This window comes from Henningerozyma blattae, chromosome 3 (assembly GCF_000315915.1).
Source record: "Henningerozyma blattae CBS 6284 chromosome 3, complete genome".
Classification (NCBI taxonomy): domain Eukaryota; kingdom Fungi; phylum Ascomycota; class Saccharomycetes; order Saccharomycetales; family Saccharomycetaceae; genus Henningerozyma; species Henningerozyma blattae.
In genome coordinates, this window is record NC_020187.1 from 919,389 (window position 1) to 932,826 (window position 13,438).

General features: G+C 37.0%; 3 protein-coding genes and 3 non-coding genes across 6 annotated transcripts; all 6 read left to right on the forward strand.

The window, feature by feature from the left end:
- Positions 1-695: 695 nt before the first annotated feature.
- Positions 696-777, forward strand: TBLA0Ctrna12S. Its single transcript has one exon. It is a non-coding gene; the product is annotated as a tRNA-Ser (tRNA).
- A 3-nt stretch (positions 778-780) lies between these two features.
- TBLA0Ctrna8V lies at positions 781-854 on the forward strand. The gene has a single exon. It is a non-coding gene; the product is annotated as a tRNA-Val (tRNA).
- A 1,449-nt stretch (positions 855-2,303) lies between these two features.
- TBLA0C03850 (glycoside hydrolase family 76 protein) lies at positions 2,304-4,007 on the forward strand (the record flags this gene model as incomplete). The annotated part of the gene is made up of 1 exon (XM_004179657.1): positions 2,304-4,007. The coding sequence occupies one exon, from the start codon at positions 2,304-2,306 to the stop codon at positions 4,005-4,007; it is 1,704 nt and encodes a 567-aa protein (XP_004179705.1).
- Positions 4,008-7,022: 3,015 nt separating this feature from the next.
- Positions 7,023-7,114, forward strand: TBLA0Ctrna7Y. The gene is given in 2 exon segments: positions 7,023-7,062; positions 7,078-7,114. It is a non-coding gene; the product is annotated as a tRNA-Tyr (tRNA).
- Positions 7,115-7,310: 196 nt separating this feature from the next.
- On the forward strand, positions 7,311-8,279 carry DAM1 (Dam1p; the record flags this gene model as incomplete). The annotated part of the gene is made up of 1 exon (XM_004179658.1): positions 7,311-8,279. One exon carries the CDS (start codon positions 7,311-7,313, stop codon positions 8,277-8,279), a length of 969 nt encoding a protein of 322 aa, XP_004179706.1.
- Positions 8,280-8,984: 705 nt separating this feature from the next.
- Positions 8,985-13,331, forward strand: SPT6 (chromatin-remodeling histone chaperone SPT6; the record flags this gene model as incomplete). The annotated part of the gene is made up of 1 exon (XM_004179659.1): positions 8,985-13,331. One exon carries the CDS (start codon positions 8,985-8,987, stop codon positions 13,329-13,331), a length of 4,347 nt encoding a protein of 1,448 aa, XP_004179707.1.
- Positions 13,332-13,438: the final 107 nt, after the last annotated feature.

Here is a 13,438-nt window from a genome sequence, read left to right on the forward strand (position 1 = left end):
GATCTTGTCTTTTTGCGTTAACGAGGAAAGCTTCTGAATAACATCATAGGAGTCAAACTTACCTTGGAAGGCTTGTTTAAAAGCCTCTTTGAAGGCGTCAAAGGCCATTTCGGACACATCGTGATTGCCAGAGAAGGTCATGAACCAGTCTAAGGCCGGACCATATAAATTAGCAGCCAAATGACAGATACGTTCATAATCGTTCGTAACACGTTTTACGACAAACTGCACTTCGAGGGATTGCAAAAAACTATGCAACTTGATAATATCTTTACGCTCACCGGTAAAGTCATGAGGAACTTTAATTTCAACTGGCATGACAACAACAGGAGAAGACATAGTGACAAAATAACCGAAACAGTGGGATAAAACAATAATAATACTGGGATTCAAGAGAGTTAGACATTGTTATACAGTGTTTAAGATGTAAAGACGATTGCTTTATTTAGACATATATAGTAAATTCTATAACTAAAATGAATATATTTCTTAAATAGGGGTTTTCGATATAAACAGAAAAACACATTTTAAACAACAAGTCACGTGATAAGTATTTTTTTTACCACTAATTAGAAAATGATATAATCATATTCCAGCACACAAGTATGTAACTAGCAGTTGCTCAGTGTTGTGTATAATTTCTAGTTAGCAACTTGTAGATGAGTACGAGGTCAATCTTGTCTACAGCAAACAGAGGCAACTTGGCCGAGTGGTTAAGGCGATAGATTAGAAATCTCTTGGGCTCTGCCCGCACAGATTCGAATCCTGTAGTTGTCGTTTGGTTTCGTGGTCTAGTTGGTTATGGCATCTGCTTAACACGCAGAACGTCCCCAGTTCGATCCTGGGCGAAATCATATTTTACATTTCTTTTTTGCTGCAATTCGCAGCAGTCACGTGACACGCTCTGCCAAAGCGGCTAACACGGACGAATCAGATTGCAGTTGTAGCAAACAAACCACACTCTTTTATTTTAAGAAACAAGGCTCTTGCCGTTGCAAGCATAGAATTCCCGTTCGGGACGATATTGTGAGCACCAAACACGCATAGGGAATTGGCTCACACATTGCTTTACGTAGTGCATTGGGCATTTCGGGCTTGCTACTTGCTGCTTGTTTCTTGTTTCTTGTTTCTTGTTTCTTACTCCACCCTCCACCCTCCACCCTCGACCGTATTGCTCCACCCTATCCCTGTATGTTTCACGCTCTATGTTTCAGGCTCATGCACCGGCTAACTCGGCACATACATCACCGGAAACGGCACAGCCTGGCAACTGGTAGTCCGGAACGGTCTTGGTCTTTTGCCTTTTTCCTTTTGCCGTATCCTTGCATGTGTCCCCGCCGCCTCGTTGAGATTGTCCAGGGGTTCCAAAGGGGCAATGCCATGCTCTGATCTGAGCTGCCTGAAACAGACACTCCCAGATTCTTTGCCAATTCGGGCACGCCTGCTGCATCGGGCATCGCAGTCTGTGCAAAGTGGCAGTTGCCTCTTTCGGCCGCATGTCCAAGGGAAACGTTTCCGCATTGGGCTGGCACGCGCTGCTGCGTGCGTTTCTCTGCGCTTGCCGCAAGGGGCAGATCTGCACACGGCACACAATGCGGGACGCGGTGCGCGCGTGTCTGTGGGCCACAACGCACTGCTGCGCGTCCACTCTGGCTTGCCGTCGTCTGCGGTCGCGTCTGCGGTCGCGTCTTCGCAGTAGGCCGTGGCCGGCCACTTAGACTTCCGCAAACGGAAACCGCCAGGGCGCGCGTATTCCGTGCGCGTGCTTCTGCGGGCTGCCTTCTGCAGGCGCGTCTGTTTACTCGGCACCCCTGACCAAACACGGAAAAAAGACCTCCCATCGTTTCGACCACTTGGCTTAATATGCTTATGGCGGTTTGATGCAGACTGAGACTTTAGTGTCACAGCTAAGGCAGCTAATGTAGTCGTTTGCCGAACAAAGAGACTCCATGGGTCACAGCCACTCGATGCAGTCTTAGTTTGCCACCGGGCCAAAAAAAGAAAAAAAATATAATATACTATAATAGAATAGAATAGAATATTATAATACTATGATATTATACCGGTTGCAGCCACCTTGCCGTGGTATATAATGGGCGGTTGATTTTGTGGTCTTGTAATTTGGCAGTGTTTGGCATTTCCATTTGCCACAAAGCTTTGCTCTGTAGCTGTATCTGTATCTGTATCTGTATCTCCAGATCCTTCACTCTTCTACTTCTCACTCGCACAAACATACACAAGTACAATCACAAGTACACAAGTTCACAAGTACAATCACAAGTACAATCACAAGTACAATCACAATGAATAAACTACTTCTCGCTCTATCGGCTGTGGCCGCAGCTGGAGCCATCGAAATCGATACCCACAGTAAGGAATCCATCTGTAACGCCACGTCGTTGATTCAGGACGGGCTGCTGGATTACTACGAGGGCAATCGTTACGGTGGTACCGTCGGTATTTTCCAGCCACCTTACTACTGGTGGCAATCCGGTGAAGCGTTCGGCTCACTGCTAAACAATTGGTATCTGTGTCAAAACGATACTTACGAAAAATTGATCTACGACGCTATCTTGGCCCAAGCTGGTCCTAATTATGATTTCGTCCCCAAGAATCAAACCATGGTCGAAGGTAACGATGATCAGGGTGTCTTCGATATGACTATCTTGGATGCCATGGAAAGAAACTTCACTGCCCCTCCAAAGGGTTCTCCATCTTGGTTGGACATGAACCAACGTGTTTTCAATTCCATGTACGACAGATGGGACACCACTTCTTGTAACGGTGGTATCAGATGGCAAATCTACTCTTGGAACAACGGGTACGACTACAAGAATGCAGTTTCTACTGGTTCCTTGTTCCACATCGCCGCTAGATTGGCCCGTTACACCGGTAATGCCTCTTATTTCCAGGTCGCAGACACCATCTTCGATTGGTTGACCTCGGTCAACTACGTCATGTTCGACGACAAGTACGGTTACGTCATGGACGGTGCCTCCATTGAACAGAACTGTACCGATATCACCCGAATCGAATGGACTTACAACTTTGGTATCATCATGGACGGTTGTGCTTATTTGTATAATGCCACCAACGGTTCCGCCAAATGGGAACAATGTACCACCAAATTGTTAGCCGGTGCCAAGGACGATTTCTTCGACAAGAATGATATCATGTACGAAGCTGCTTGTCAAACAAACAACAAATGTAACAACGACCAACGTTCTTTCAAAGCTTTGCTTGCCAGATTCTTGGGTACCACCAGTGTCCTTGCCCCCTACACCGAATCCACCATCAAGCCAATGATCAACGCTTCTGCCATCGGTGCTGCCAAATCATGTAACGGTGGTTACGACGGCCACACTTGTGGTTTAAGCTGGCAAAAGGGTACCAACGACGGTTACTACGGTATGGGTGAACAGATGTCTGCTTTGGAAATCATCCAAAACTTGTTGATCAACGATTACCCACCACCATTAGTCGCTCCAAACGGTGGTTGTTTCAACGAAACCGTCAACGACACTCAAACCCGTTTGAGACCTCCAAGAGGCTTGAACGTCACTTCAAGAACCACTTTGAACGGTACCGTCATCCCACAAGGTACTTTCATCTACATCAACGACACAAACATCACTGGTGGTGTTTCTGTTGTTTTGAATTCAAACACCACTGCCGGTTCTTACTTGTACTTGAACAGCACCAATTTGACCGCAGGTACCTACATGTTCTACGAACCATCCACCCAAGTCGACATCGTCGGAGGCTCCATCTTCAACTGTTCAAGCAACAACTTGACCCACTCCTTCGATTTATTCTGTAAATTGACAAACTCTTCCGACGGATCCTTTGTCTTTTACAACAATACAAACTTGGTTAACGATCTAAGAAACTTCTACAACACTACAAACATCACCATCGGTACCACCATCTTAAAGGGTAACACCGACGCAAACTTGACCTCTTCCATCATCTCTCAAAACAGAAAGAAAATCCAAACTAAATCATAATCGGACGAACGTCTAGATTATACTATACTATACTATACTATACTATACTATATTATATGATAACTTTTTTTGTTTCCCTTCTAATTTCTAATACCCCCCTCCTACCCGCCTCACCTCTTATGATCGTTATTCATTGGTTCGTATTTATTTCTATTCTATATCCATTACCACTATTCTCACTATATATTACATATTTAATAAATTGACTTTACAAAAACAAAGTGGACGGAGCATACCACTCACTCCCCCCACCCTCTGGTGACCCCGTCATAGACATATTGCTCGACACTTCCCGGGCGGCAGCATCTTCGGCTGCAGCCCTTTCAACTGCAAATATGAGACATATCCAAGAAATATGTCTCATTAAAATATACATATTGATCCCTTCTTTTATCACCCTCTTTATTGCTATATTCTCTCAATACCATCCTCCTGTCTCACTGCCATCGCTCAACAGACCAGGCCTTCCTTTCTCATGCGCCTTTCATGGTAAGCAAACATCCTATGGTCATTAGGAACTATCACGACAATTTGAAACATCATCTTGACCCAGTCAACATTCCTAAATGCAATGAATGACAAAGCTACATCGATTCCCATCGCCTCATCACTGTATCTGTACTACTTCAGAACCAGCCTCTTCTCGTGTTAACGAATTACTTCACCCCTGCTCCCGCCCCCGCCCCCCCGTTTTAGTAGCTTCACCCACCATGAGCTCGTTGATACTATCCATGCCCTCGATTTTACTGTTCCTCTTTCAACCATTCTTGGCCTCAACAAGAGAATCATTACCTTACTGATCTCTCCAATCAAATTAATAAAGCATCCTATTGAAGGACCTCAACCCCTCAACCACAGTCACAGATACCACACCGTCATCTGCCCTGTCAACTAGCATGGTATACAGTCTCAACCTCTCCTGATAAAGAACCAAACATTAGTATTCAACATATACTACACTGTGCCATTCACAACAGACCGTCGTCGTTTCTCCATTCCCTTAATCGTTCCTGAAAAAGCTATCTTCCTCGACCCTAACCCCAGTCTTAACTCAACCCCTGAACAACTATCTACTTCCTCTCTCTAGACACTACAACAACTGACTTGCCTATCCATGTCTACTCTATTACTACCTCTTCTATAAAGCCCACTTCCTTCACTAATGAAGAGAGTAACCTAATCATACAATCCTATGCAAATAACTTACACATCGCAGAAGCCCACCCGTCTCTGTCCAACCTGGTGACCTCGTCCTCATTGAAGACCAGATCCACCTCAATTCCCATAGTCGCTCCCCGTAAATCGACACCCAAAATGGGAGAGTCCTTATAATATCCATAAGCGGCTAAAACACGTATTTCTCTAATCCGAATTAGATGGTTCCGTTCTTTCTCACCAGTTACCTCCATCCTTCCTCAATTCATCTCATACGTGGCAATTCGTGTTTATGTATTTTACTGGGGATTCAAGAAAGTTAGACATTGTTATACAGTGTTTAAGATGTAAAGACGATTACTTTATTTAGACATATATAGTAAATAATATAATCATATTCCAGCATATTTTTAGTTTTAGAAATGATGTTTAAACTTAGTGATATAGTGAAATGTGGAATAAGGATTCACCATTAAACCTAAGAATAAAAAAAAGTTTCCAAAAATATTCTTCTTTAATTTTGAATTAGCTTTTTTCTACTGATGTAATAAGTTTCAAGAATTTAATTTTTAGTCAGACTATATATTTTTAGTCTGTAAGTATTTTTTTTGTGTTTAATACCGTAATCCGCATAGCTTAATGATGTATATTAAATAATTCTAAATGTGGGATAGATTATATATAATATATGCTTTCAGAAGTTTTTTTACAAAAAAGTTCATCAATATCCTTTGTTGTTTAATCCAATTGCTAAGAAAATATACACCGTATAACAATGTCTAACTCTCTTGAATCCCAGTAATATTGTAGTATTGTCTATAATTAGACTGTAGATATCAGATATTGATAAAGCTTAATTAGTGTGTGTAAGTGGTTGTTCTTTGTAATAGGGTTAGCTAGTGACATTGGATCCAAGAAATTAATTCTTGGTTCTATGTCAACACTAACGTCTTCATTTCCATTTTGTTTGTGTCACCTCGTATTCAATTTTTACTCAATATTGACAATTCCATCATATTCTCTTACTGCTGTTACTGTTACTCAATTCCTTTATTTTAATTCAATATATTTTCTTTGCAGACTTTTATAACTCAACATTAAATATACCTCATTATTTCTTTACTTCCTATTTTGTGTAAATTATTATATTATTCGTCTGTGTTGTTGTAGTTAAGCCCATAAAGACAAAAAGATGTGGCATAGTGATACTGTCAGTACACTGTGTCAAGGGTTAGGAGCTTACAAGCCCTAACTAAATCAGAAATGTTCGTGTCAACATATTGCGACGCGTAAACTCGCTTTTATATAAAGCGATACCCATGAGGCATCTATATAGAATTACACAGAATAAGATAAGTAAGTTATAGTAATAAGAGTTATAGTCATCTATAAAATACTAGCCAGATCACTATATAATAAAAGATGTTGTAAAACCGTCTTAGCGCCGTCGCCTTTCACGTAATACTTACAAGAAATCAGTACAAGAGAAGCCTCGAGAGATGACAGATCAGCCGACCACAGCTGAGAAACAACTATTCAGCAGGCGTGGAACATCAACTGTAACCACTGAATCTTCACCCACTTCTGGTTCATCTCGGAAACCTATTAGTAAGAATGACACCCAGGTTTCAATGAGTGTACCGCATCTTGGAACTATGCACCCAGAACTGTCCAGCTCTAAAGAAGTATATAAGGAGCATGTATAGATCAATATACTATTATATACTATATAGAGAAGAACCAAGGGGAGATACAATAATCTTGTGTAATACAACCTGTAACTACTGATCTCAGTACCATCCGAACTCTGAAACACCATCCTTGTCCTGTCAGTCTCATATTACAACAAAAGACAAGTTCCTCTCGGTAGCCAAGTTGGTTTAAGGCGCAAGACTGTAATTTGAAACAACAAGGAAATCTTGAGATCGGGCGTTCGACTCGCCCCCGGGAGACTTTTATTTTTTGTTTTTGGATCACATAGTGCGATATCAGGTGACAAAATTTTATCCGAATAACAAAATATATATATGGAAATATAATGAAATTTAGTATCTAAAAATACATGTTTACTTCTCAGTTAATACCATTGATGATTCTCCTTTTGTAACGACAAACACATTTTTTTTTTTTTTTTACTTTTATACTTAAATGAGTCAGGATTTATCATCAAGGCCAGCTACCGAATATAAACTATCCGTCACAAGTAAACCTGGTTCTCGAAGATCTTCATTCGTATCAAACAAAGATGGGATTACTTTAGAAAGTAATACGAATAGAACTCATAACTTGGGTTCTAATACAGATGTAGTACTACAAAATAATGTTGTTCCCCAAATAAGAATATTAAATGAATCAATGATTACATTAGACTCCAATTTTCAAAGATTAAATTCTATTAATGAAAGTTTAGTCAGTTTCAATGAATCATTCGGATCTCTATTATACGGCCTCATGTGTAATGCTTGGTGTGTCGAATACCCTGAAAACCATTTTACAACTAATCATATTAAGGATGAATTAATGAAAATGAAAACATTATCTAATTTAAAGGAAAATAAAAATAATTTGAAAAGACAATTAGAAACATTACAAAATTCTGCTCAATTGAAAAGCAATAAACCTGTACTTCCAATTAATAACGTACCCTCGTCAAAGAAACAATTTATTCGTCCAGCTCTACCAAATAGAAATGTTTATAATTCAGCACAACTCACAAAATCAAATTTGAAATATTTAAATCGGAAAAATTCCAATTTTATAAGTACAAGTGATGTTGACGATGATATTAGTAGTGAAGCATCTTTTGTAATGAATCCATCAGGTAGAGACCCAAGTAACCGTATACAAAAACCATTAAATCCTAATGCCAAATCAGATTTAAAATATAGAAGAAAATCTGTTCTTCATAGAGTACGTGATAGTTTAGCAAATGATGGTACCACTTATAACAATACATTATCTGGTAAAGCTTCAAGAGTAACCAATCAACCAAACACAAAATCACATACTACAACTAGTAATAGACAAACTAGAATTAATAATCTATCGAAGAGTCGTACTGCTTGGACAAGACCAAAATCCAATAGTTCTCTAGATTCTAGGCCACCTTTTAGATAACGTATTAATTTGTAGCTGAATAGTTCAAGTTCCATTGTTCAATTTCAATTGACCGGATACAATAGCACAACTTTAACTGTAAGAACTCAAATTTTGAAAGCTCAATAGCTCCAGGTTAATGACGCTAACTAGATTTTCGTTGATATTAAAGCACTACTTATTCTAAATGGTAAATATAATCCGCTATAGTATTAGAATGGAATACTAAAATCCAATAGAATTAGTAAACCTCTTCTTGAGATCTGAATAGAGATATGGTTGTATATAGTTGATAGTTACAGCCTAGTATACATGGTATTAATTCAGTTACACCCTTTTGGTACTTATTCCATCTACATCTATAGCCATTTCAGATTTTCATAAAATAGTCATATGTAGTTTATTTACTAATAATACAAAACTTTACTATAATATCTGCTAAAATAGTTGAATCATTTTATACGAAAGCGCTCCAATTTCGGCTTCATTTCATAATTTGAAGGGCAGTTTAAAAAAATAAAAATTCAAATATTTTGAATTAAATTTTATCAAGAGTAATATATACGTGCATATTACATTTGAAAGGAAGATTATTACTAGTTTCTACCAATTTAATTGTTTTATATTTTTTTTTCTTTTTATATATTGTGATAAGAAATTAGGAGCCTATAGCTATTTGATTACAGCTATTCATACTACTTCAACAAAATATAATTACCCATTTTCATGTCAGATATTGAAAACGGTGATAGGAGCCATGCCCACCTTAAAGAAGAGAATTCTCAAACTGTGGTAAATGATGCCGATGACAGAATTCCAAGTTCAGAAGAAGAAGGTGAAGATGTTTTTGATTCTTCAGAAGAAGAACAAGATGAAGATGAAGAAGAAGAAAGAAGAATTAAAGAAGGCTTTATTGTAGACGATGAAGATGAACAAATTGCTTCCAGTGGGAAAAAGAAAAGAAAACATAAAAGAAGACCAAGATCAAGGGAGGATGAAGATGATAAACTATCGGAAGATGACTTAGATTTACTTATGGAAAACGCAGGTGTAAAGCGTACAAAAGAGCCTACTCCTTCTGGTAGATTAAAAAGATTAAAAAGGGCAGGCAGCGAAGATAGATCTATTGATGAAAATGAAATAAATCGTTCTTCACAAAGAGCTGCTGCTACAGATGACAAGCTTGCAGATTTCTTTTCTGATGAAGAAGAGGAAGAAATTGAACATGACTCTAATCATGAAAGAGAAGCCAATCGTTTTGACCAAAATAAACCTGAAAAATATGAACGATCTCATGGTGGAAACAAAACTGGTATTATGGACGAATTAGATGATTTCATTGAAGATGATGAATTTTCTGACGAAGATGATGAAACCAGACAACAAAGATTGAAAGAAAGAAAAATGATGAGAGAACAACGAATGAAGCAACCAGTTCAAGTAACAGGCCTTTCATCTGAAAAAATTGATGAAATGTACGACATTTTTGGTGATGGTCATGACTATGACTGGGCACTAGAAATTGAAAATGAAGAATTGGATGAAGATAACTTAGATAATGAAATGGAAGAAACAGAGGATGGGAAGACATCAAAGAAGAAAGTTACCCTACAGGATATTTATGATTTACAAGATTTAAAGAAGAACTTGATGACAGAGGAGGATATGCTTATTAGAAAGGCCGATGTCCCAGAAAGATATCAAGAAATAAGATCTGGTATAAAAAACTATGGTCAAATGACTATAGAAGATCAAGAATTAGAAAAGAATTGGATAAGTGATAAAATTGCAGTGTCTAAGAATTTTGAGCCAACTTATGATTTAACTGAATTTAAAGAAGCTATTGGGAATGCTGTAAAATTTATTTCACAAGATAATTTGGAAGTTCCATTTATATACGCTTATCGTCGTAATTATATATCATCAAAAAATAAGGATGGGTTTGTCTTAAGTGAAGATGATCTATGGGATATTGTTTCATTGGATATTGAATTCCACAGTATTATTTCTAAAAGGGAATATGTCCATAATTTCTACAAAGAATTGAATGTTAATGACTTAACAATCGATGAATATTTTAGAAATCAAAATACTGCCACAGTGGCAGAATTAAATTCTCTTCAAGATATTTATAATTATATTGAATTCAAATACCCACAAGAAATCAATGAATTATTAATGAAAGAATCTAGCCAAGGTAAAAAACATTTGAAGAACTCTAGCTATGAGAAATTTAAATCTAGTCCATTATACGAGGTTATTAAGGAAGTTGGTATCACTGCCGATAAAATTGGTGAAAATATCAGTGCCCAACATCAAATTAATATACCAACAGATCATGATAGTAAAAAGCCCCAAGAAGTGGTTGAAGATATAATTAAAAATAATCCATCTGAATTACAAATATTTTCGAATAATACAAATTTGGCATTAGAAACTGTCCAGAAGTATTTCTCCTTAGAAATTTCAAAAAATACGAAGGTAAGAGATAAAGTGAGATCAGATTTTTACAAATTTTACTTAGCTGATGTGGTTTTAACGTCAAAAGGTAAAAGAGAAATCCAGAGAGGCTCATTATACGAAGATATTAAATATGCTATTAACAGGACACCAATGCACTTTAGACGCGATCCAGACATCTTTTTGCGTATGATAGAAGCAGAATCATTGAATTTACTAAATGTTAAATTACATATCTCATCACAATCACAGTACATTGATCATTTATTTCAAACAGCACTAGAAACAACAAATACTTCTGAATTAGCAAACGAATGGAACAAATTTAGGAAAACTATTTTCAATCAAGCATTAGATACTATTTTCAATGATATTTCTCGTGAGATCAAAGAAGATTTAGCAAAAACCTGTGAAAAACTTGTAGCAAAATCTGTACGCCATAAATTCATGACAAAATTAGATCAAGCACCATTTATTCCAAATTTAAAGGATCCAAAAATTCCAAGAGTATTAACTATTACCTGTGGTGAAGGTAGATTCGGCTCTGATGCTATTATTGCAGTATTTGTTAATCGTAAAACTGATTTTGTTAAAGACTTTAAGATTGTAGATAATCCATTTGATAGAACACATGCCGAAAAGTTCGAAAATACTTTAGATGATATTATCCAAAACTGTCAACCGAATGTAATTGGTATCAACGGACCAAATCCTAAAACACAAAGATTCTACAAAAAACTTCAAGAAGTAATTCATAAAAAGCAAATTGTTGATAGTAGGGGACATGCTGTACCAATTGTATATGTTGATGATGAAATTGCTGTACGTTATCAACATTCAGAAAGGGGTTCTCAGGAATTTCCAAACAAACCACCTTTGGTAAAATACTGTATTGCATTAGCCCGTTATATGCATTCCCCCTTATTAGAATATGCAAACTTAGATAAGGATGGGTTACTCTCCTTAACATTCCATCCTCACCAATCCTTACTTCCAAGAGAAGTTTTGAGAAAAACTTTAGAATCTGCATTTGTTGATATTGTCAATTTAGTTGGTGTCGAAGTAAACAAGGCTACGGACAACCCTTACTATGCCAGTACTTTGAAATATATATCAGGTTTTGGTCCTCGTAAAGCAATTGACTTTTTAGAATCACTTCAACGGTTAAACGAGCCACTTTTGGCACGTCAACAATTAATCACTCATAATATTCTTCACAAGACTATATTTATGAACTCTGCTGGGTTTTTGTATATTTCTTGGAATGAAAAAAGACAAAAGTATGAAGATTTAGAGCACGATCAACTAGATAGTACTAGAATCCATCCCGAAGATTATCACTTAGCCACAAAGGTTGCTGCAGACGCTTTAGAATATGATCCTGATGCTATTGCTGAGAAAGAAGAGCAAGGTGCTATGAGTGAGTTTATAGAAATCTTAAGAGATGATCCAGATCGCCGAACCAAATTAGAATCTTTGAATTTGGAATCATACGCTGAGGAACTAGAGAAGAATACAGGCCAAAGAAAGTTAAATAATTTGAACACAATTGTTCTAGAATTACTAGACGGGTTTGAAGAATTAAGAAATGATTTCCATCCGTTACACGATGATGAAATTTTCCAAAGTTTGACAGGTGAAACAGACAAAACATTTTTCAAGGGGTGTCTCGTTCCTGTTCGTGTTGAAAGATTTAGACATAATGATATCATTTGCATAACAAATTCTCAAGTTGAGTGTGTAGTGAATTCTCAAAGACATGCAGGCGCTCAATATAAACGTCCAGCTGGTGAAATTTACGAAATAGGAAGAACTTATCCTGCTAAAGTTGTATACATAGATTATGAAAACATTCTTGCAGAAGTTTCTTTACTAGAGAATGATATTAAACACCAATATGTACCAACTAATTATAGTAAAGATCCATCAATTTGGGACTTGAAACAAGAATTGGAAGATCAAGAAGAGGAGAAGAAGATAACTATGGTAGAAGCACGTGCCAAGAGAACACATCGTGTCATAAATCATCCATATTATTTCCCTTTTAACGGTAGACAAGCTGAAGATTATTTGAGAAGTAAAGAACGTGGTGATTTTGTCATAAGGCAATCTAGTCGTGGTGATGATCATTTGGCTATTACTTGGAAGCTTGACAAAGATTTATTCCAACACATTGATATTAAAGAATTGGAGAAAGAAAACCCATTGGCTCTAGGTAGGATTTTAATCGTTGAAAATCAAAAATATCATGATTTAGATCAAATTATTGTGGAATACTTACAAAATAAAGTCAGACTACTAAACGAAATGACTTCTAACGAGAAATTTAAGAATGGTAACAAGAAAGATGTTGTTAAATTTATCGAAGATTATTCTAAGGTTAACCCAAACAGATCCGTTTATTACTTTAGTTTCAACTACGAAAGCCCTGGGTGGTTCTTCTTAATGTTTAAGCTAAACGCACAAAGCAAATTGTATACATGGAATGTCAAACTAACTCACACTGGTTTCTTTTTGGTGAACTACAATTACCCCGGCGTTATTCAATTATGTAATGGTTTCAAGACATTACTAAAATCTAACAGTAACAGAAATAAATCCTCCTACCATTAAAACTAATTCAGTCTCTATTGTAATAATATTTAACATCCTTTTTATGTATATAAGATATGTAATGTATGCTTTTTTACTGTTTTTTACAAATTGTGTATAATAAACCA